The sequence below is a fragment of the Nestor notabilis genome, unplaced genomic scaffold (genome assembly GCF_000696875.1).
Source record: "Nestor notabilis isolate BGI_N333 unplaced genomic scaffold, ASM69687v1 scaffold8221, whole genome shotgun sequence".
Lineage (NCBI taxonomy): Eukaryota > Metazoa > Chordata > Aves > Psittaciformes > Psittacidae > Nestor > Nestor notabilis.
In genome coordinates this window covers 28,710-50,328 of record NW_009915111.1, presented here as the reverse complement: position 1 = coordinate 50,328, position 21,619 = coordinate 28,710, and the positions used below count along the sequence as shown (strand labels likewise).

Sequence of the window (21,619 nt, the reverse complement as noted above, 5' to 3'; positions counted from 1 at the left end):
ATTCCTGCTAAAAATTCACTAGACATGCTGTAAAATTTAGAAATTGCTGTACCCCTCAAAAATGCAGCAGAGAGAAGCAGATATTTAAAGAGCTTTCAATTACTTACGTGTCTTTGGCTCCCTTTCAGGATGCTGTGGAACTGGAAATAGCCATGGTAAATGTATTTTCTCTGCATATGCCTTTCTTGACAAAACAGCTCCAATATTTTGATCTCAAGAATAATCAGCTCTTTTGCATTTCCTTTTCAACTAACTGCATACTTTTGCAAGTTAAAAATTAATGACAACTTCTCTTCCTCTTTCTTTCTTTTTTTAAACAAAAAACTTCTGTGCTCTTTTCTGGAAAAGAAAAAGATATTCTTTTTCCTACAACCTTTAAGTACTAGTCTAAATAGCATCCAAACCACTCTTTCTCCCTCCTTCTACAGTAACACACAAAACGAATTCCACCACAACAAAACAACCTGGCTCGTGGTAACCATTATTTCGAAGATGAAACATTGTGTTGTGTCCTTTACCACTATTACAGGCAGTCAGTCTGTTAGAACATATCGGGCGATTATAGGCTAGTCTTTTCAGAGAAAGCCATGGGTTTCAAGTTAGCAGTAACCATCTATCAATTCTTGAGATTATGCCATGATTTACTGTAACAGCATCATGTATTCTCTGATTTTCTGCCTCCTGTGAATCATTGTGCTTTCCTTTTCTATTGATGTATCAACTATAATAGTTACAAGCAGCCACAGAAAAATCAATAGTGAACTTTCATTACTGTGCACATAAAGAGTACCATGCTGTGAGAGCACCTCACTGTTAAATAGTCACCAGCACTAAGGTACACTATAAATGTCTGTTATTTTGGTCTAAATGAAGAATGTCTGAATTGGAAACAACAAATATGTAGGATTTTTGACACCACTGGATTCTATATCAAGTTTTTCCAGTATGTGATTTTTTTTCCAGGTGTCAGGTTTGATTTGTATTTACTGTACTGAGATCTGTATATTTTTTTTTTAAACCAGAAGCTGACACAGGAAATAAATATCAAAATAAAGAAAGTATTGCTGGGCTGTGCTTAGCTATAGGCTCATTAGGCTTGGTTGAACATAAGTGGTAAGAATTTTGTTGATCTTTGTTGAACTAGTCTGTATCTTACTAGTCAAAGTAAAGTGTTTAAAGTGAACAGACCAATAATCTCTATGTTCAGAGAATAGAGGTTAAAGAGGTACTACAGAGGTGCTCTTAGGATGAGGCACTAGGAGAAGCAGTGAGTTGCTTTTCAACAGAGTTTGGAAAAAATAGTGTATTTTTTCATTTAAATATAGTGCTTTGCTTCTGGGAACACATTAACTTCCAATTAGTGAATATAAATGAAGAAAGGCAAGAACAACAGCTCATTTATAGCTATAAATGCACTGTTTATTGCTGAATACCTTAGATTTAAAAGCCTCTGAATTTCAATGAAACTAAAGCACAAGGATGCCCACGTGTACTTACATGAATTGTATCCCGCCAATGCATATCCCACTGTCTGCTGGGGCAGCAAGGTTACAGGAAAGCACTGTTTCTTGGCCTGGGCATAACTTTCAGGAAAATTAACCTTTCAAGTAAGAAATCCAAATTTTTTTACAATTTTGAGAGTACTAACACATGTAACTTTTACCATAACATGAAAAACAGAAAAGAAATTCCATTCCAAATGGCAATTCAGAGTCTTTCAGTAAAAAAAGTATGTATCGGTGGAGAAACACCACTATAAACAAACGTCTTTGAAGAGCACAGTGAGATCTAGATAGAGCCAGCCTTAATCCAGTGAGTGTTGATTTAGGTGGAGGCAGAGCCAGAATTAAAAATCCTTCCAGATTTTCAGCAATAAAGGTAAAATCCACAGTCTAATTCAATAAAGAAAGCATTTAGGGCCTTGGCAGAGTGTTGCTGGGACCCTGAGATTGTATGTCACTGGTACAGCAAGCCTGGCCAGGGCAGGAAAAGTGGAAACCTCAGTTTGCAGGAGGCTGAGCTCCCTCATGTTCCTAAGCCCCTCTGTGGACCATTGCAGGAGACACTGCACAGTGCCAGAGGTGCGCTCACTTCCGTCTGGCTTGTGGCATCAGGAGATCAAACTACCCCTGCCCCTGCGCAGGGAACATGAGTTTTTTGTCATCATCTTAGGGGCAGCTCCGGCCAGAGGCTAATGGGGACTTGAAGACCCTTAATTCATGCACCTTATGTTAAACCTACTATGATGTCTATGGAAACATCCATATCTGACCAAACATTTGAGTCTGAGCTGAGCAGTGAGCACAAATCTGGAGTTTACCAGACTTATTTCTGCTCTTCCTTAGTGAGCAAGTGAAATGTTACAAATGCACTGAGGCACTACCTTATCTGAAAGCATCCAGTCCTTTCTGATCGGGGTTTCTTATCAAGAAATCAGAGGCAGATGAGAAATAAAACTCTCTTCTAAGAGCCTCGTATTTGAAATGCATGTGTAAGAATATTTTCTTCCACATTTCTTAAGAATATTTTCTTACTCCACGCTTCTCTACCTTGTTTAACTGATGAGTAACCATGTTGACAAAGGGACTTTCAGGTGGGCTTTTCTTTAGCTTTCATATTTGTATGTTTAAAAGTGTAAGCAACGAGGACAAAGATCACTGGTATACACATCAGTGTATTTGGGAAAAGAGTCCCAACTCTGACACACATCTGGGTGCCCCTCCAGCATTTCCTGCCTGCCAGCCCTGACACTTGCAGAGTGCCAGTGTATTTGCAGATGTCCCCATTTAGGCTTCTGTCACTCTCATTTGCCAAACCACTTCCACAGCTAAGCACAGACGTCACAGTAAAAAATGAAACTTGCAACTTCCACTCACATCAATAGGCAATATCAGAAACAATATGTTTTGAAATACCGCAGCAGAAAATTACTTCGTTGTGTTTACTGTCCATGAAAACATGACTCAAAGTACAGGAGAACAAAGTGCTTCTTTTCACCCCCACCTAGCAGGAGGCCAAGCAGCCTGGGCTAGCCGGAAGGATAGGGGGGACAGGGCAGGAGCCCTGTCTCAGGGCCCCCAGTTCTGCTGTCACTCAGTGAGGAGCTCCAGTGCATGGTGCATTGCATTTAAGCAAATTCATGGGCTGTTGCAGTGAGGTGTGGTAATGATCTGATGACTGATAACATGTATACGATGGGACCAAACTCATCATCCCTTTTCATCTAAGCCAGCAAATTTTTTGTCAATGCTAATTTGGTAGGGAATTGAAACAGCTGAGAGACAATGGCTTCAATGTACCATCAAGGGTCTTGTGAGCTGTCTGAGTTACATTTACATAGCAAATAATTGTAACTGCCCAAAGTAGAGTCTAACTCTTCTAACTAATAATAGTAAAATTCGGATGTTTGGCTAATAGGAGTCATATATTTGTTTCCACTGTAGTTCCACAGTAGTGCTTTCAGCATTGAACAATTAAATGAATGCATATTGCTTTATATTATTCCAATACAATTATATAAGTAAACAGGTTTTTTAACCGATTTCTATTTCCCACACCTTAAACAGGCAAAGATGATTATCTTTTTCATGGTATTTCTAAACTAGAATCAGCTTCCACTGATACAACTTCAGTGAAAAAAGAAAACCAACCCTGTTAGCACAAATATTGACACATAGAACTAGTAAAATCATGTATTTAAAAGTCTCAAAAACCGAGGAAAAACAGGTTTTTGAAATCAAAATGTCTTAAAGATGACTGATTGATTGTCTCACACTAAGCCTTGTCTCAAAATAGCACAAGGCTTAAAACTCTTAATTATTTGTCAATTACACTGACAGCAAGTCATTGTGGAGTACTGTTCCTCTTATCACTAAAACACCTTTGCTTAACTATATTTCATTCTTTTAAAGAGAATATATTGTAATAATTTTTGCACCTGTGGGACTTTGGATCTAAACAAAAGGATGAAGCCAAACAAAATTCACCAAGTAATAAAAGAGTTGTATGAAGGTCTGCCCTTCTCTGGAAACCACTATAATGCTATAACTGGCTGGTCTAATATTTTTAACCAAGTTCAAAAAGTTTGAAATACAATAATTAAATGCAAATACAGTCCTGATCCCAAAGACCAGAAGAATGCCTTTAAGCTAGTATTTATAACAAGAGCTATTCGACTGAGCTCTCTTGTAAATTTTATCATACCTGAGGCAGTTTTCCTCAGTCGATTAGCTGGAAAGCTGAATATATCCTGAGGCAAACCAGACATCTAGTACAGGCTAAATTCAACTACTGGAGCTTAAATTTGGCTTAATATATCCCCACTTGGATCTGCCTGTTTAATTCTCTTTCATATGATAACGTTGGTTTATTCATAGTCTGGACTTTCCACCTGAACAAACTGTACCTCATATCTCATTCTAATGGAATAAGAAAACTTTGCAAAAACCACAAAAGTTCTTGACTGAAAATCTAATGCAAATTTGCGATTAAAAACTGTTTTGTAAAGTGACTACAAGATTAGTACAGAGAGATTTTCCCCTGAGGAGTACTGCTTTTTATGATCATGCATTTTTTATACTCTGCAGAGACAGATGGGCTTTATAAAAGGATACAGCCTGATGCTCAAAAGGGTTTCAGTGGCAGCTGCACTTCTGTGTTTTAACCACAGTAGAAATTTATATTCAATATTTTTCCAGAAAATATTTATATTTCTTCTTTTAGGACTATATCACCCACTGCTGTAGTTGCAGTGGCAGCAGTAAAAATACCTCTGAGATTAATCTGACCATTATTACCATTTTAAACAGTACTTGAGTAGTAGGAGAGGGATAGAAAGGGAAAGAATAGGTAATGTGCAAGCTTCTCCTGAGTGCAGTAAATCCAATCACTCAGAAAAGTTGCAAATGCCTAAGTGAAAGCAGAGCAAATATTTTCCAGATAAAAGCAAATCTTTCAAAATTTCCCTTCCTTTTTTTGTCTAAACATTCAGCTTCTTTTCAGCTAAATAATAGATTGTTTCTTGCTCCTCTCTACATTATACCAAACTGTCTATTACTACAAGTTGCATATAACACCCTTTCTGCCTCAGTTCATAACTTCAAGGATTTTGTATGATGTCCCTATCACCATTCCCAGGAACTTCATAAATATTTATGACATCTTAAACTATTCACACCCTACAAATTGTAGACAGTGACAGCCAATTCCCTAAAACACCAACAATCCTGTATTGTTCATGTGCTATTGAAGATTAAAATGATGTTTCAGAAATTAACTAGGGAAAACTTTAGGTTCAATAAATTTACTATTTATTCTATTTTTCTAAACTCTTAGCTGAAGCCTAGATTCTGCTTTATTCAATTGTGATACTTTTTTCTAGTAACTGTAATGTGATATATGCTAGGGCTATGGCTGTATATTTGCCTGCATTTAAGCATATATATATATATAAAAGCCTGCTGATAGCATGGTAATTAACATATTAGTTTTCTTATCTGTGCTTATTCCAGCTGAACATTCAGAAGACAAACATTTCTAGCCCAGACATATAATATGAACCTGGGATTAGGTAAGGAATTAGTAAAACTGAGTTTTGACTCACGTTCTTTTTCTGTTTGTCTGTGAGACCTTCCCTAAATCACTTCTGTCCCAGTTTATCAGCGTGTGCTGGCATACAAATAATGACCATGGCTCCAAAGGATAGTGGTTCCACAATTTTCCCCTGAAAAAGAGAGACCTGGATTGAGACATTTTTTCTGGGATCGATCTGCCACTTACCTTAAGTGGTCACTAGGTCAAATATATAAACAAACATGGGAGCAGGATCCAGAACCCCATGTCAGCTCACCTTACCAGTCCCTTACCATCAGACTACAAAGGCAAACTATAAATCTGGGCATAAATCACTACAGGTTATTTTTTAGAATGCACCAGCAGAGCTTCAACCCAGACATCGGAGCCCGCTCAGGAGCACAGCCTGTAGCTAGCAGTAGCTAAGACCACACACTAGCATGGTTGGAGACTCCAGTTGTTTTGGGAATTTCCTTGAAGACACATCAGAGCAAGTGCTGTTCAAATTCCTGTTTCTCTGTCACATCTTCAAAGAAAACAACAGCTACACTCTAATGTGAAACCTAATCCTATCACTGAATGCTTAAGCATGGATTAGAATACCTACAGAATAAGCCGTGAGGCAATGGACAGGCTGCCCTCTGTCCCAGATGAGCAAGAGGCAAGCAGCATGTTGCATTGCTCACCCAAAGCAGAAGCAAATCTGGGACATCAGCAGGGACATAACTCCAGTCATAGAGGAAGCTTTAGAAATTGATCAAAGTTCAGTGGTACTAGAGTTTAGGCATGGCTAAGATGAAGTGTCAGCCATGGAACCACTGCATGGAATGTGGTACCTGTGGTCTGTCCAGCATCTTGCTGAGCTGAACCATAGTTTCATCAACCAGCTATCCCAACCAGCTCCCCACACCCCTGGCTCTGTGGCTGTGCCTGCCCATGCTTTTCCCTCATGAGTCTCAGTGAGAACCACTGGACTTTGTATTCAAGGGCGTAGCTGGCTGTGGACTTTGGGCCAGGACTTGCAAGCAGCTCTTTCTCCGAAGAGGCCTGGCTGCATCTAGTTTTATTGTGTTTCAGCGATCAACTTATCACATATTGCCTTATTTTGGTTTGCCAGGACAAGACTTGGGTGTAGATTTTGTTTGTTTGTTTAACTTTCGAGTCAATAAATTCAGGCTGAGCTGTTGAAAGTCAGGTTGGTTTATTTTCCTAAGTGATGACTCAGTAATTACACCAGTCATAAAGATTCAAGGAATAAATTAGGCTTTGCCCTTTGTCTATACTGGCACTGCAAGAAGAGTCGCACAAGGAGAGGAATGCAGCTTATTTCCCCATGTCTCCCTTTCCACTGCAGAGCTAACAGTAGCAGAAGCAGCTATAAAATTTTTCACAAAAGTCTTAAACATGGTTCAGGACGTGATTTTCTCAGTAAGAATCTTTCTGGAATAGAAAAATAAATTTCAATATTTTAAATAGCAATAGAAAGAAGCCTACTACTATAAAACAGCAACAAAATATGATTTAGTTGAGTCTAAGTTGTTCTGAAACAAACCAAAGGTCCATCAGGATTGAATATAGAGGGAATGAAAAGGGATTCAGACTAATAATTACAGCTCCTTCTCTCATAAGTATCTTATTCTTACTTTAAAATACATATGTAATTTTGCCTGATAACTTAGGCATGAGTGAAACACATTTCTCTAGAAGAATTTAATCAAGATTTTTAAAACAATGTGCCCATTATCTGATCCTATGTTCAACTGAAAATGAAAATTACTTTATGACCCTAATAAACAGTCAGAGATTGATCATTGCAGTGTTACACATAGCTTAACCACTGCCAAAATATAATCCTTCTAAAGACAGGAAAAGTTTTCTATGCATTCAGTTTGGACTTGGAAGTCTTAAGAAAAGTGATTTCTGTTGTTTTAACACCAAGGTTTTTCAGGGTTTGGAAAGTGCTAAATACAGTGCCTTAACACTGATTAGCAAATACATCTATCAGGAATTGTTTCCCATGACTTCTAAGTGAATAATATTCAGCACAACCCTACTGTAATAAAATTGAGGAGAATTTTGCAGTAAGGAACCTTATCTTTACCATAAATCTTCCTTCATTATAGCATTTTGTCTGTCAAAGCTTAGCTATAGAATGGCATATATCTGCCTTTGTGACAGATGTGCTATATGGAACCACTGTTGTTGCTATTAGTTTCAATGAAGGAGAATTGTGGGTAATTTTCAGAGATTGGCACTTTATCAACCATTACTACTCTTGCTGTCAAAAAATTTTCAATCACACGCCAAAAATCTACCTGTGTTTTAAGTCCTGCAACCCACAGGATTTGTGGGGCTAGCAGAAAGTGGTGGTGGTGGGGTGAAATAGGAAAAAGCTGTGTTTAAATATAGGAAGGCTTAGTAATGTCACCTAGTCCTGGGTAATCCCCTTCTTTGAACTACTCTGAGGGAAAAGCCTTCCTCAGAATTAACATATCCATCCTCAAGGTCAAATGGGAATGACCTCACACCAAAACCCCTGATGGGAACCCCAGCTCTGGCCTGAGGAGGCAAGTTGTATCTTTCCCTGATAAAACAGCATGTTTCTAAGCAGAGGAAATGCTGCTTGTTAGGCCATGTGGAGAGAATGGACAAACCTCTTGGATGGTGAGCCTGAAGGCCATCCTGGTCAAAAATAACATCACTAGGGTTTGGAAGACAACATATTTTACCTACAAGTTTAACAGTCATTTCAAAGAGCTGCGAAGTGTTGGGGCCCACTGGATTTTATGAAGTCCTTTAATGATGGAGCTTATCAGCCCATTCACGGTGAGAAAGCTGAGCCCCGGGCTGGTATCATGTACTATTTCATGGAGTATCTGCAGCAAGACTGTTTCCAGCCTTGTGAAAGGGAGAAATTCCTCCCCACAGAGAAGCCTAAACACAACCTTATTTCATCCTTGCATTACCAGGACTCGCACTGGTGCAAAATGCAGAGAGGCAGCTGAGCTGTTTGTCTACGTGCCTCTTCGTTGCTTCATATAGAAAGACTATCTGATAAAAGATGCGAGCAGTAGAATTGAACCAGTTTTCTTTGGGAAATATTTGCACTGCTCCTAAGGAGTTACTGTTTTTCAAATTTAAATCTCTCATTCCGTTTCATTTTCCTTTTCAAAATCCCCAGACCAAGGGAAGCTCTCTACAGATTAGCACACCACCAAATTTTCAGTATTTCATGTTTGGAATATAAGAGGGAAAAAATCTCTGTGAAACCTAAATATTTTCCCCCTCTAAAGACCAGACCCATTTTGGGGGAAAATATGCAAAAGTGTTCTCTTCAGGCTGAATGTTGTTTGCAGTTTCAGCTTAATGCACAGATTTATAGCAGATGTAGAAAATAACCAAAATGGGGAGATTTCTGGGAATACTGGCAGACCTTTACTGTGACTGCAGAGCAGATCCTGACACACTGTAGTACTGGTTTTGTCTTAATCGTCAAAAATAAGCTATAGAGAACAAAAATTCTTTGTTTGACAGAAAAGCAATTGCTATTTCTTGTAAAACATATAATATATTCCAGAAGACCTAAGGGTTTACTTTCCAATAAGGATAGAAAAAGATGTGTGCCCCACTGTGAGCCCAGAGTAAGGCTGTTTCATGTAAAAAGTTGGTAATTAGTCCCTGAGTGAATAAAGTAGAAGAGCTAAGAGACTGATACTTACTGTAGCAACACAAAACAGTTTTTCTAGCTGCTAGGTTTTAAAGGGTGTGTGGGTGGGAGGGGGGGAACCCATTCCTACTCGTTTAATTTACAAGCATCTAAACCTCGCAAAATGATTTCTTGCATTAAGCTTAAACATGTGTACTTTAAATTGTTACTAACCGATGTAAAGATTGATAAGAGACATTCCCATTCTAAACAGCTGACAGGAATGAAGAAGTCTGTGAAAGCGTGAAAGACTGTTGTGCTGTACACATCAGTAGCAGCTTTCACGCTCATTGTACACCACTGCCTTCAGGAGACTTACACAAGCATTGCTTGATGTTTTACCAAGTTAACTCCTTAGCATTCAAAGGATCTCTATCAAAAAGGAAGTATTTGGAAAACTAAATCACGTACCTTTAGACAGTTATATAATAAATACTGGGAACAAAACCAAACCCAAACCACAGGAAAATCATCTACTTATAAACCTGAGTTATTATTTAATAACATTTATATCTCTATCAGCTAAATGCAAAGTACCAGAAGTGAAAACTGTATAGCTTTTCTTGTTCTACCTGCAGAAACTGGAGCTACTGGAAATAACCTAATATTCACATGGGGTTTTTTTGTTGTTATTCATCCATATTAGAGTCAGAGTTTTTGATTCTCTCTCAAAAATAACTATGTAATTTATAGTGCAATTATGTGTTGGACAAACCTCTTTTTTAACAATATACAAAATATTATAGATTGACACATGACAGTGAAGCTTTACAGCACATATGCTTTGAGTTCCATCTCTGTGTTCAATTTGTCTTGTTTGCTTTACTGTAGCATTTATTGTTAATGCACATGAGATGAGAGCACTCATCAAAAATCATATCCAAAAATCTTGGTTATTTCAAGATGACTCACTCCAAAATACATAACCGGTCACCAGGTTGCCTCTACCTCCCCCCTGTTATGACTGCAGTATTGGAGAGATCTACACAACAGATGAATTGTGTAGCCATGTCCTAAACTATGATCATTTGGACTATGAGTACCTGGTTCAGTATAGAAGCAGTAGGGAAAATTCTGTGTATTTTCAGTAGTTATCTAATAATACCTTATTTACAAGCACTGAACCTCACCACAAATATCAAGATTTTGTGTAGTGGAAATACATTACAAGTATTTCCTCAGGCTTTAGATGTGGTATAGAAGCCCCAGAACTACTTTTTGTTTGCTGTTAATTGGACTTGGTTTTACATCTGACTTCAGTGCTTATGTTGCAACATATGAATACTTAAAGAACTGTCCACTGAGATGAGAAAAAAAACCCCAAAACAACACAGACCTTCTTCCCCCGTAGTTCTGCAGCATCCATGCAGTTCAGCCAGGCCACGCAGCTGACAAGCATATAGGAACACACCTACTGCCAGAAGCCACAGATCCTGTATATGGGGGTAGTATAGATAAAATATTACACCTCCTTTTGAACTGGAGTATTATATCAATACAGCTGAAGAAAGAATGCGTATCTAAAACGTACGTTGAATTCACCACTTCTGCAGGAAAATACAGAAACTCTGCAATTGTCAGGTTTCATTTCTTCTTGATCTTTGTTGAAATTGATTTTGTGACTTGCCAGTAAGCATATATTCCATGCAGTAACATTTAGACAAAAAGCAAAAATGAGAAGGAACCTGTTTTTTCAAGAAGTCAGCACAATTTAATCTCATGGCACAATTCAAAACAGAGACAGCAACACAAAGATGCCCTTTGAATTTAAAGGGGGTTGAATCAAGCAATAGTTTCTAAAATTTTCTGATGTTTAGTTATTTTTAACAGAGGAAAAAAGTTCAAAATACTGATTCTGAAATCATTATACATTTTATCTTGTTGTTTAACACAGTTTAATCTCCAGCATAGACCCTGTTTTCTGTGGGAATTTCTTATGTTCTATCAATTCATTAGTGATTGCATTTTGCATCCGAAAGCAACCTATTTAAAATAACTGTGATAGTTGATAATGTGCCTTAACTTTATAAAAATATGCTTAGAATACCCAATTTATAAACCAGGTTACATTCACTACAAAATACCTTGGGAGTTTTATGCAGGTATGGAAAAGAATAAACAGCTATATTTTGTGTGAGAAAATGTCCAGTGTAATACATGAAAACATGATTATCCAAAAGATCTCCAGAGACACTAGCAAAGAGACTTTGGATAAATGAGTTTGAATAGCTAAGGGACCAGGCATAGCAGCTTTGAAGTTTCCAGTTCTCCTCACTCTGGATAATGCAAAGTTCAGATGATTCTTGCTGGACAGCCATCAGAATTTAAGTATTGCTAGTGAGTTCCTTAAGCCAGGTAGCAAAATTCAGATGGAGGTCGTGTCCCCAGCTCCCACACAAGCAGCACAAATCCAAGAGCTACTTGTTTCATTTCTACAGTGAAACTGGGAAAGGAAAGAGGCAGGCGGTAATGAGCACAGCAGGACACTCCGCAGCTCCTGCAAGGGTGAACATGAAGTGCACCCGGCAGCCAGCATGCTTCAGAGCAGCCTCTGCTCAAAGATGTAACTCAAGCCCTGGAGGCTGTGCATGCTACTCTGGGCTGCCATTGGGATCCTTCCTATCCTCTTGCCTTGAAGAAGATGTTTGCCTCCTCCAACCATTTCCCTCATCTTCCAGCACACAGTTATGTGCAGGAGCCAGTATTTGCTCTTTTTAAAGCATTTCTAGGAAAAGGTGCTGTGAGACCAAATTTACACAGCCTCCCAGGCTGCTTATGGACTGGGGGACCAGCGTGTGTTCGTCTTGCAAAGGAAAACACTGATTTCCCCTCCAAAGGCTGGCATTTACAATGAATCAAATTCTGCCAAATTCCCCATCTCCTGTGCTCCAAGAACATCCACAGAAGTGCATATTCGTCTCTAGTCAAAGTGGATCATCAGCATAGCTATGCTCAGTATCACCATGCTTTACCATTACAAGAAACTACAAGTTGCAGTACACTACTGATAGTATAAATGATCAAACTCCAACAACAAGTTGTCCCAGCGAGAGCACTTTGATGGCTTCTCTCTTCCTGCATTATAGCAACACTCTATAAAGCAAGCTTTAGAATTGCTTCTGCATCTCCGGACAGGTCAAAAGATGATGCCATAAGAGTAATTTTTACACAGGGAAGCAAACAATGAGTTAATATACTGGCATTTATCTATGACCAACATTTCCAGAACTTGAACTTGCAGTATAGGAACAGAAGATAATCAAATAGAGGCAGAGTGAACAAACTGTACCTGCCTTACTGATGTAAATGCCCCTGTTGTCCAATACCAAAAAAAAAAAAAAAGTCTGTGTTGGATTTCAGAAACCATATTCAGGTTAAAGGGCACCATTCTTAGCTGGCATTCCACCCAAAGGACAATGATTTCATTTTATAAAGATCATTAGTCAGTGAAATATATATTTTAGAGAGTTTCTAGTAGGGAAGATTATTTTGGCAGTCACTGGAGTGTACCAGATGGTTCATTAACATAGGCTAGACAAGTCAAAGGCTTTCAGAATCATTTACAAAATGTCAAACAGAAACAAGAACCCTGTCACTTTTTATTAGAATTAACTACATCATACCCTGGACACAGATTTCACCTTGGGTCAGAAAAATTAATACAGAATTATATGAATTGTGTAACATACTAGGTTAAAGATAGGGCTTCCTCTTGGGACTCATTTGCTAGCAATATATTATGGTCTTCTACTTCAGGAATCCTCAACCTTTCTTTTTGTAAGCTATGAAAAGAGCTGACCTTGCTCAGACTCCATTGGTGTCTAATTGATTTGAGGTATATGCAGAATTTCAACAAGACACTCTGCTAAAGCTCTTTTGTGATCATTTTCCCAGGAAAGTTGGCAAAAGGGTTCACTGAATATTCAGCAGCTTGTAAAGTATGCTTTTGTCAGGAGGGAAAAAAAATACATCCATTTAGCGAAACACTGCCTCCATAAACAGGAATTAAAATGAAACTGAATTGTTACCTTTTTTTTTTTATCATTCAGATGTCAAAAATCTTGAGAACTTCCAGCTTGTGGAAGGTGTTCAGGAACAAGTGAACGCTGCTCTGCTGGACTACACGATGTGTAATTACCCACAGCAAACAGAAAAATTTGGGCAGCTTCTCCTGCGACTACCAGAAATCCGGGCCATCAGTATGCAGGCTGAAGAATACCTCTATTACAAACACCTGAACGGGGATGTGCCATGTAATAACCTTCTCATTGAAATGCTGCATGCAAAGAGAGCATAAATTATACTCATTAGAGCTTCTGCTTTCAAGGAAAAAAAAAAATATATATATATATATATTCTGAACTGCTCCAAGCAACACTAATTAAAATGTGGTTTTAAGACTTCGCAAAATGGTATAATAATCAAATACTAATAGTAAATAAGTGATGTATCAGGGTATTTGTATTGCAAACTGTGAATCATATGCTACACATACATCCCCAAAGGAATCCATGTAGGACTTTATACTGGAGTGAAGTGAACTTACCAAGTGGATACTCTCACCAATGTCAACATGGAAAAGGACAGAATGATTCTTGTATATTTAACTCTGCTGATTGCCAAGATGAAGAAACTTAGGAGAAAAAAAACTAATCTGTATTATCAAGCTAAGATAGTGGGGAATTTGAGTGCACTAAATTCCTTCACTGTATAGCACGACTTCTAAAACAGTTACAACAGATGCAAAGCTGCATCTATAGCATCTTTTGTCATCCTTCCAAGGACCCAACACTTACTACTTCTGTGATAAATGATGTGGCATCCATTCAACAATCTGTAAGAGAGAGCTGGCGTAGGCCATGTGCTATGTAGTATTGCCACCAAATCCTAAGAGGCTGCTTTTGACTGTCAGTCTCTCAGGCCTGCAAATCGCTAATATGAAGAGTCTGTTATCCAGTTAGCCTGACATTCTTAACTATGTTCTGAAGTTTGTTTTGTCATGTGTTCATGTTGTTCTATCAGGCAGTATCCCTCTTCTATTACCATTATCATCGGATAGCTATTAAATAGCTAAGATAAAGACTCCAAAAAAAATTTAGCCAATTCAACTATATACTTAACTAGGGCAGTGCCTAAAACATGGCTTTGCTATGTATTTATGGCCATTTCAAATAAAGGAAATGGAGATATTTTAGCCATCACAAAGAATAGTTTCTTTGACAGAAGAATGAAAAATAAAAAATTAAGACAGCAAATACTGATGTCAAAAAAATAACAATAGAATTAAAAAAAAATGCTTTTAGTGATGCAAGAATGCACAAACGAATTCTGTGACCTGATAATACATGGAGCTTATTAAGAAATTATCTTTAAGATTGCCAGTAATTAAGAAACTAAATTTCAACTCAAACATCCTATATCTAATGAAACTTTCCCCTTTTAAAGTTAAGTAATACACATCTTTTACACAAAGAAAGAAGAGTGATACTGCTATGTCTGTGTAGGCCAAAGTCTGCTGCAGAACAAATATTAGAGAAGAACAAACAATTCTCTCTCTGTCCAAATGAAGATATCAGTATTAACATGTAGTGCCACAGTTAAAAGTCTTGCCTTATTTCATTATCCTTAAAGGTAACTGTGCAGGTGTGGATCAACATTTTAAATAAAGTATTAATCTCTAACACTAACAAAACCATAAGTGTTTACATTCTTTAGGTCCTGTGGGGAAAAAACTGTGATAAAATTGCATAGCAGTGATTTCCTTATTATTTCTTTTAAATTGGTAATTATTTTACCAGTACTTAATTACTGTATGTCGTGAGACACTAAAATCAATAGGGGTATTTCATTTTGACTTTAATTTTTGAGATTATTGGCTGCACAATCACTTGTAGAAACTGTATAAAATCCTAATCCTTTAATTTTTTTCATGAAGATTGCTGGCTTTTGAATAGCTTATTTATATTGTATATGATAGTTTTCACTGTAGACAATTATGATGCTAATTTATTGTTCTTTGGTTTCATCTTTATATAAGATATAGCCAGAATGAAGAAGCCAAATATATGTGTTTACTGTAGCATGTCTTCAAGTTAGTGGAACATAGTTCAGGGACACACAAGGGTCTTTACAAATTGAAATCATTCACTTGATTAAATGTCTGTAAATCTTCATAATCTTATATGTAGTTTATTTAAATCTGTTGTAAATTATGTGAATTCTAGCTTTTTCTGTTTCATGTGAACTTGAAAAGGTCCATTTCTCTTTTCTCCAACCATTCATACATTATATACCAAAGACATCAGTTATTACATATGCATTAGTACGAAGCAGACTATTTTAATCACCTGTATTAATCAGCTCTAATATTCTGTCCATGCAGAGGGTACAAACACAGCAAAGCCTAGTGTCTGCGACTTCTAGATTCCTGTCTTGTATCACAGAACACGTCTTGTTGTGCGGACCAAAAGCAAACCAAGCACCGCTCCCTTAAGTCATCCCACATGGCAGACATGCAAGTGTTACTTAAATAACAGCATTCTACTTCAAAAGACCTAAATTAACAGAAATCAAGGTGCGGGTGGCAACTGATGGTGGCTGTGAAATACATTTACCCATGTGTACAAGATAAGCATGGTCATTCTTTCCTTTTTGAAACAAAGCATATTTCAAGCGTTTGCATTCTGTATTTTCTCTTTCTTTCCTGTTGAGATGCTACAGTGAATCTCACTGAATATTAAGAAAAAGCTTTAAAAGAATGTTGCTAACTGTATTCACAGCACCATTATCTATGAACAGGACAAAAGAATTAAAATAAGAATGTAGAAGAAAGGAACAATTTCTCATACAGTTCAATGGAAATGATCTCAGATAAACTAACACATGTTTGCCCACAGCTGTGCTTCCAAGAATCCCACCAGATTGCCCAAAGTACACAAAAAAAATAAATAACAACAATAAAAAAATCACCAAAAAACTCAGAAACAAACAATACAATCCCCTCCCCAAAAGAACAAAAAAAAAAAAAAAAAAAAAAAAAAAAAAACCCCAAACCCCCCCCCCCCCCCCCCCCCATGTTAATTGTTAACTGCTTTGTAACCAGATACTTACTTCTGACTGCCTTATTGATTACAGGACATATTAGTAAAAGCAGACTAAAATTCAAAGAGTTTGGCTTTGGCTGGTTTATTATAGTTGTTCTGTGTTTGTGAACAGACAATCTGTAACGTCTGACTATTTGTATTACAGATGTTCTGCAGCTGCCTTGGATTTAAATCCATGCAACTCTTAGAATGTGCAGTGAGTTACTTGTTGAAGTTGAAGTTCTCTTACTGTATCGGTGAAATACATATTGTCATGTCAGTTCTTGCCAGGAGTTTCTCATCGCCAATGGAATTATTTTTTTTTCAGTATTTCAATAAATATTGATATGCCCGTGCTGATCACTTTATAATTGTCTTTATAACAACATCATTCCACTGAAATGAAGCACCAGTCAAAAATCTGTGAGTCGGAAGAGGAGAGTAAAATGCAGGAGAAATAAAGGGCACCAAGGAGAATTTGATGTAAAGCAGAAGACACAAATGTAGAGAGCAGCACCTTCAAGAGCTCAGACAGAGATGGTGAAATTGCCTAGGACAAAGCCAAATAAATAAGCTAAACAGATTAGAAAAGCTGAATCTCTAATCAGAGAAGAATTTACCAGCTAATACTTTCAAATTAGTACATTTCATCTCATACTGCATACTTAATTTTTGCTTTACATGTCATCCATAAAGAGTTAAGTAACCAAAGCATCAGAGAGGGAAAATGACAGAACAAAAGAAAATCAGGTAACAGGATCCAGTGAAGCTCAGGATAACCTCTCAGCAATGTAAATATGTGGCAGGGCCACGGGCAAACCTACAGCTTCCAACACAAGTGCCAGCAGAGGCTGCCAAGGAGGCAGATGTTACTGCTACTAGAGAAAAATATTTTCCTAAAGTTGCCCTCTGGCTCATCTGATTGCCATTTCCAGAGACAGAGCTGAAGTGCTCCAAGAGAGCTTGTCAGCGGTACCCTGTTTTGAGACTAAGTCCACCGCTTCCCCTCAACTGTCTGGTAGTGAAAAGGAGCTGTTCTCTGAGGTGCCAAATGTTAATGCTTCCAGGGGAAAAAACAGGGCTATAATTAGTTATTTACAAATCCTTCACTTGAATGAAGGAAAGCTGGTTCAGTGTTGCAATAAAAACAGACTAAAACAAATAGGATTAGGAGGCTTACAAGTGAGGAAAGATTATTTTAACTTTTAAGAATCACAACTGAAAACTATGGTTTTGCCTAAGACCCAGGGGAGATTTCAGGGTTGATGTTTTCTAGATGGTTTCCTTATGAGAGATGTATTTTGGGGTGATATATTTAGCATATACACTGCATGTTTAAATAATGAGGGGATTTATTTTTAACCGATTTGACACTGGTTCTGGAACAATCTGCTGTATGTTTTTATTGGAAACATGGAAAGAGTGAGTTCAATGTAACACAGGTCAAGTCAGTACAATACTTAGTGATCTTGACAATTTCCTGGAATACTGATAAACACTTTTTATTAACCCCTAATTTGAAGCCCATAATCTAGATACATCACAAAAGTTCTAAAGATTTTTCTACCTTCTCCAATATAGTTGCTGTTGTTTTCCAGGGAAATTCTCTGTAGGTGCGTCTGCCAAAATTTGGAATGGCAGATACAAAGCGTGAAACTAACAGCAAGCCAAGAAAATTACAGATAAACTTCTGGAGCATCAGATCCTAGAGCTATATAACCCTGTGATGTTGGCATGAGCCCAGATATTTCTGCACCAGTCCAGTTGCCTGCAAGCCTATAGAGAAAAGATTCATTGTGTAAGGGCAGTTTGCCAGCAGTATGGAAACCCTTTGCTAAACGATAAAGGCAGAAGAGGGCCTGACCCTCAGATGCAGCACAGACATGCCTACCCTGATGTCAGTGGACCCAAGCTGAAGAGACCAATGCTACAAGCTACTTGGTAGATACAGTCTGGTCCAGCACACAACAGTGGGATAAGACAGAGCTTCCCTTCATCAAACATACTTTCCAGACCTCTTATTTTTGCTCCTCTGCAGAGCAATACTCTCTCCAATTTACGGACAGTCTTGCAGTCCAGCATGCAAGCTTGGACTTGCAATACTAAGTGAGTTTTCACCATTGGCCCAGGAAGGTTCTGACCACTATTTCCTACCCTGTAAATTCCTTTAGTCCTATATCAACTATTAGGCTTATGGCAGTTTCTGCTATGAACATCCTCTGCACACCCAAGTGGATAATTCAAGCACAAGATAAAGCAAGATGGTGGAATACAGACTTCTAGTGTTGCCTGTATTCATGGTGGCTCAGCTGTAGTGCCTTGCTCAGACCACTGGTGCCCTGCCTCACTAAGGACTACAGGTTTTAACTTTAGTTAGTAATAAAACAGAGGCTAAAACAAACAGCAGAAAAATCTAGTGTTGGAGTCACAGTTTTCCCCATTCACATCTTGCACTTCCTGTGCTTCAGAATCAGTAAACTCCCTGTAAAAGGGTGAAGTCAGTCTCAGTTTGAGATGCAGGATGTTAGGGCCCTTCCAGTAACACCAATTGCTTGTCAAGCTGCTGCAAACCAAAACCTTAACAGAGCAAGAGCCTCCCTGTGCGGCATTAACATCACTCATGCCGTGACTGATGCTGCTGAATGTTTGCTGGATACTACCAATCCAGGCTGTCAGTTGTAATTACATAGTAAAAGAGGGACTCTGCACCAGAGGGAATAAAGTGTATTTGTGGGAGGACCCCAAAGAAGCCACTGTTTGTACAACAGAAACTGCTGACGGCCATTTAGTAGCTGCTGGCAAGCCTACAGACAGATGCACACACGCCACATGCCACTGACAGGAATTCCTAAAGCACATTCAAACACCCAGTGCTTCTGTTCCCATATAAAATATTTCATGAGGCTCTGCTCCCCAGGAGACACTGAGCTTCAGTCATCCACATGGCTCGATTCCTGTTTCGCAGTGACATCCTTGCACTCGTGTAAGCAGAAAAGTGAGGCAAGCCTTTCTAATCAATACTGTGGTGTTTATATCTTGCACTACATCACTATAGCTGTCCTGCTCTTTACAACTTGATCTCAACCTACATGTATCAAAGAAAGGAAGTTCTTCCTATAGCAAAGCAGCACATTACAACTGTATGTTAAGAGAAGAACTGCCCGCATTTAAATTCCACAGTATGGAGTATTGTAAATGTCTATTATCATCAGCCCATAAACCATAGTAGAAAGTAAAAGCGGTAACAGGGAAGGAATAGCTCCAAAATAAAACAAAAGGTAAGTACATGGACATGGAGGAGACAGGAGGATATTTATGTCTCATAAATATTTAATCTTTATTAACTTTTAATCTAAAGGAAAAAAAATCAATAAAATATGCTGGATTATTATCATTGCTTTAAAGTATTAACAAAGCCTGAATAAATTATTATTTATGTATTTTAGAGACCTGCCATAGTAAGTGATACTGGTTTTAATTTTCATTTAATAAACATAGTTTTATTCCATGGCATGGAATAATTGATTGAATATGTTTAATCAATTCATTCAACTCATGCTGTGAAAAAGGAAGTTTATTATTGGAGTATGTTTCTATTTAAAATCAAACACTATAGCTGCCTCACAAACCATGTCAAATTGTTTTTCACTTTAGCAAATTCAATTGAAATATTCTACAGCAATGTCCTACTCTTCCTATGAGTCCCACAATACCTGGATTTGCTATTGCAACCTCTCCCCAAGCCCTGCATGTCTTTGCATATAGAACCTCAGCTGCTGAAGCTGAGGATGCTGACCCTGAGAAGGTGGGGCTGGGGCACATCTCATGAGTTTTGTTTCTTTCTTTTAGTCCTCCTCCTCTGCTCACTCACATGACTGAAAACCCAGCAGACCTCCCCAGTGACAGCCCTCGTTCTTCATGTGAGCCTCTTGCTGCCTTTCCAATCCTTTCATACCACTCAGATTCCCTTCACCCCAGTTCATGCTACACATTTCTGCTTTAATTTTCCTTTTCTATCACAAAGAAAACTCACAAGTCAACTTTACCCAAGGCATCAAGATTTTTGGGAGAGTTACCTACATGCTGGGGAGGGGGAACAGTCAAGGACACAGTATTGTCTGCATGTTTTGAAGCAGCAAAGTGACCACAAATGTCAAAACAGGAAAGCACTTGGACCTGGTCAGACCAAGCTGAAGAAACCCAGCCAAAAGCAAGACAAGGTCACCAGTTAGTCCATTATGTGATGGCTTACAATGACCAGCTCTACAGGCCTAAATAATCAACAATTCTTTACAAACATTGTTTTTTTTTTCAGGAAAATAGGAAACATCCAAGAATTTTAGTTCAAGAAGAACACATAAATATTAACAGTGGAATCTAAATAGAGGAGCAGCACCAGGGCTAGGATTAATTTTTTTAAGACCATTTTGCTCCAACAACACACTTCACAATACTCAACCAAGAAAACAGCCTTTGCCAAGAAGACGAAAGGGAACAAAAATCTTTCTTTTTAATTTTTTTGTTTGTTTGCTCATAGGGGTTTTTAATGTATCAAACTTGGACCCAACTTTACCCGTTGTGCATCCTTCAGGGAAAAAAAAAACTAAACAGAAAACCCACTGCACTTTCTCAGTGACAGATTTAAGACACCTTTCCTCACTGTCAGAAAAACTGGCTGGTACCTCACCTGTTGTGCCAGGATCCTGAGGAAGTCTGGCGGAGCACCATCAACAGTGTCTCAGGAATGTTTTGCTCAGGGTGGAGCAACTCCAAGGAGGTAACAGGGACACTTGCTGCAAGTGCATGCTGCACAGCCCAGCTGCTCCGTGTGTGATGGCACAGGGGTTGCCTGCCTGTGAACAGATAGAGTTAGGTTTAGTGGGATTGCCTGCTGCTCTACGACTATGTTCCCCTATTTATATACTTGGAAGTAATTACTTATGCAGAATTATTGTCCATTTATTGAGCATGGGAGTTGTGAAATAAACAGCAGAATTTTAATAACAGATATTTTCAAATATTTAGACTATAACTGATTTATGAAGGAATCACTGCACTGATGCTATAAGCTTCACCCAGACTTACCTCTCACCTAATTTGTTAAATTTACAATTTGGCACTGTTCAGAGGTTGATTTCATGTGAACAGCTACACACAGAAATAATATATACAAAACAAGAAAAAAGCTCCAGAAAGGAAGTGATCACTTTAGGGTGATAAAAATCGAGGCCAAGGACACTAGAAAAGCCCTGTTTTCTTC

General features: G+C 38.2%; 1 protein-coding gene across 1 annotated transcript in view; it reads left to right on the top strand.

The window, feature by feature from the left end:
• The window catches only part of LOC104413061 (nuclear receptor subfamily 5 group A member 2-like), a gene marked incomplete at its 5' end in the record, with an annotated part of 39,584 nt that extends 25,526 nt beyond the window's left edge, over positions 1–14,058 (top strand). Inside the window, one exon of the mRNA XM_010023966.1 lies at positions 13,327–14,058. Within this exon, the coding sequence (XP_010022268.1) occupies positions 13,327–13,574 (248 nt within the window). The remainder of the gene's footprint in view (positions 1–13,326) is intronic.
• Between the last annotated feature and the right edge of the window lie 7,561 nt (positions 14,059–21,619).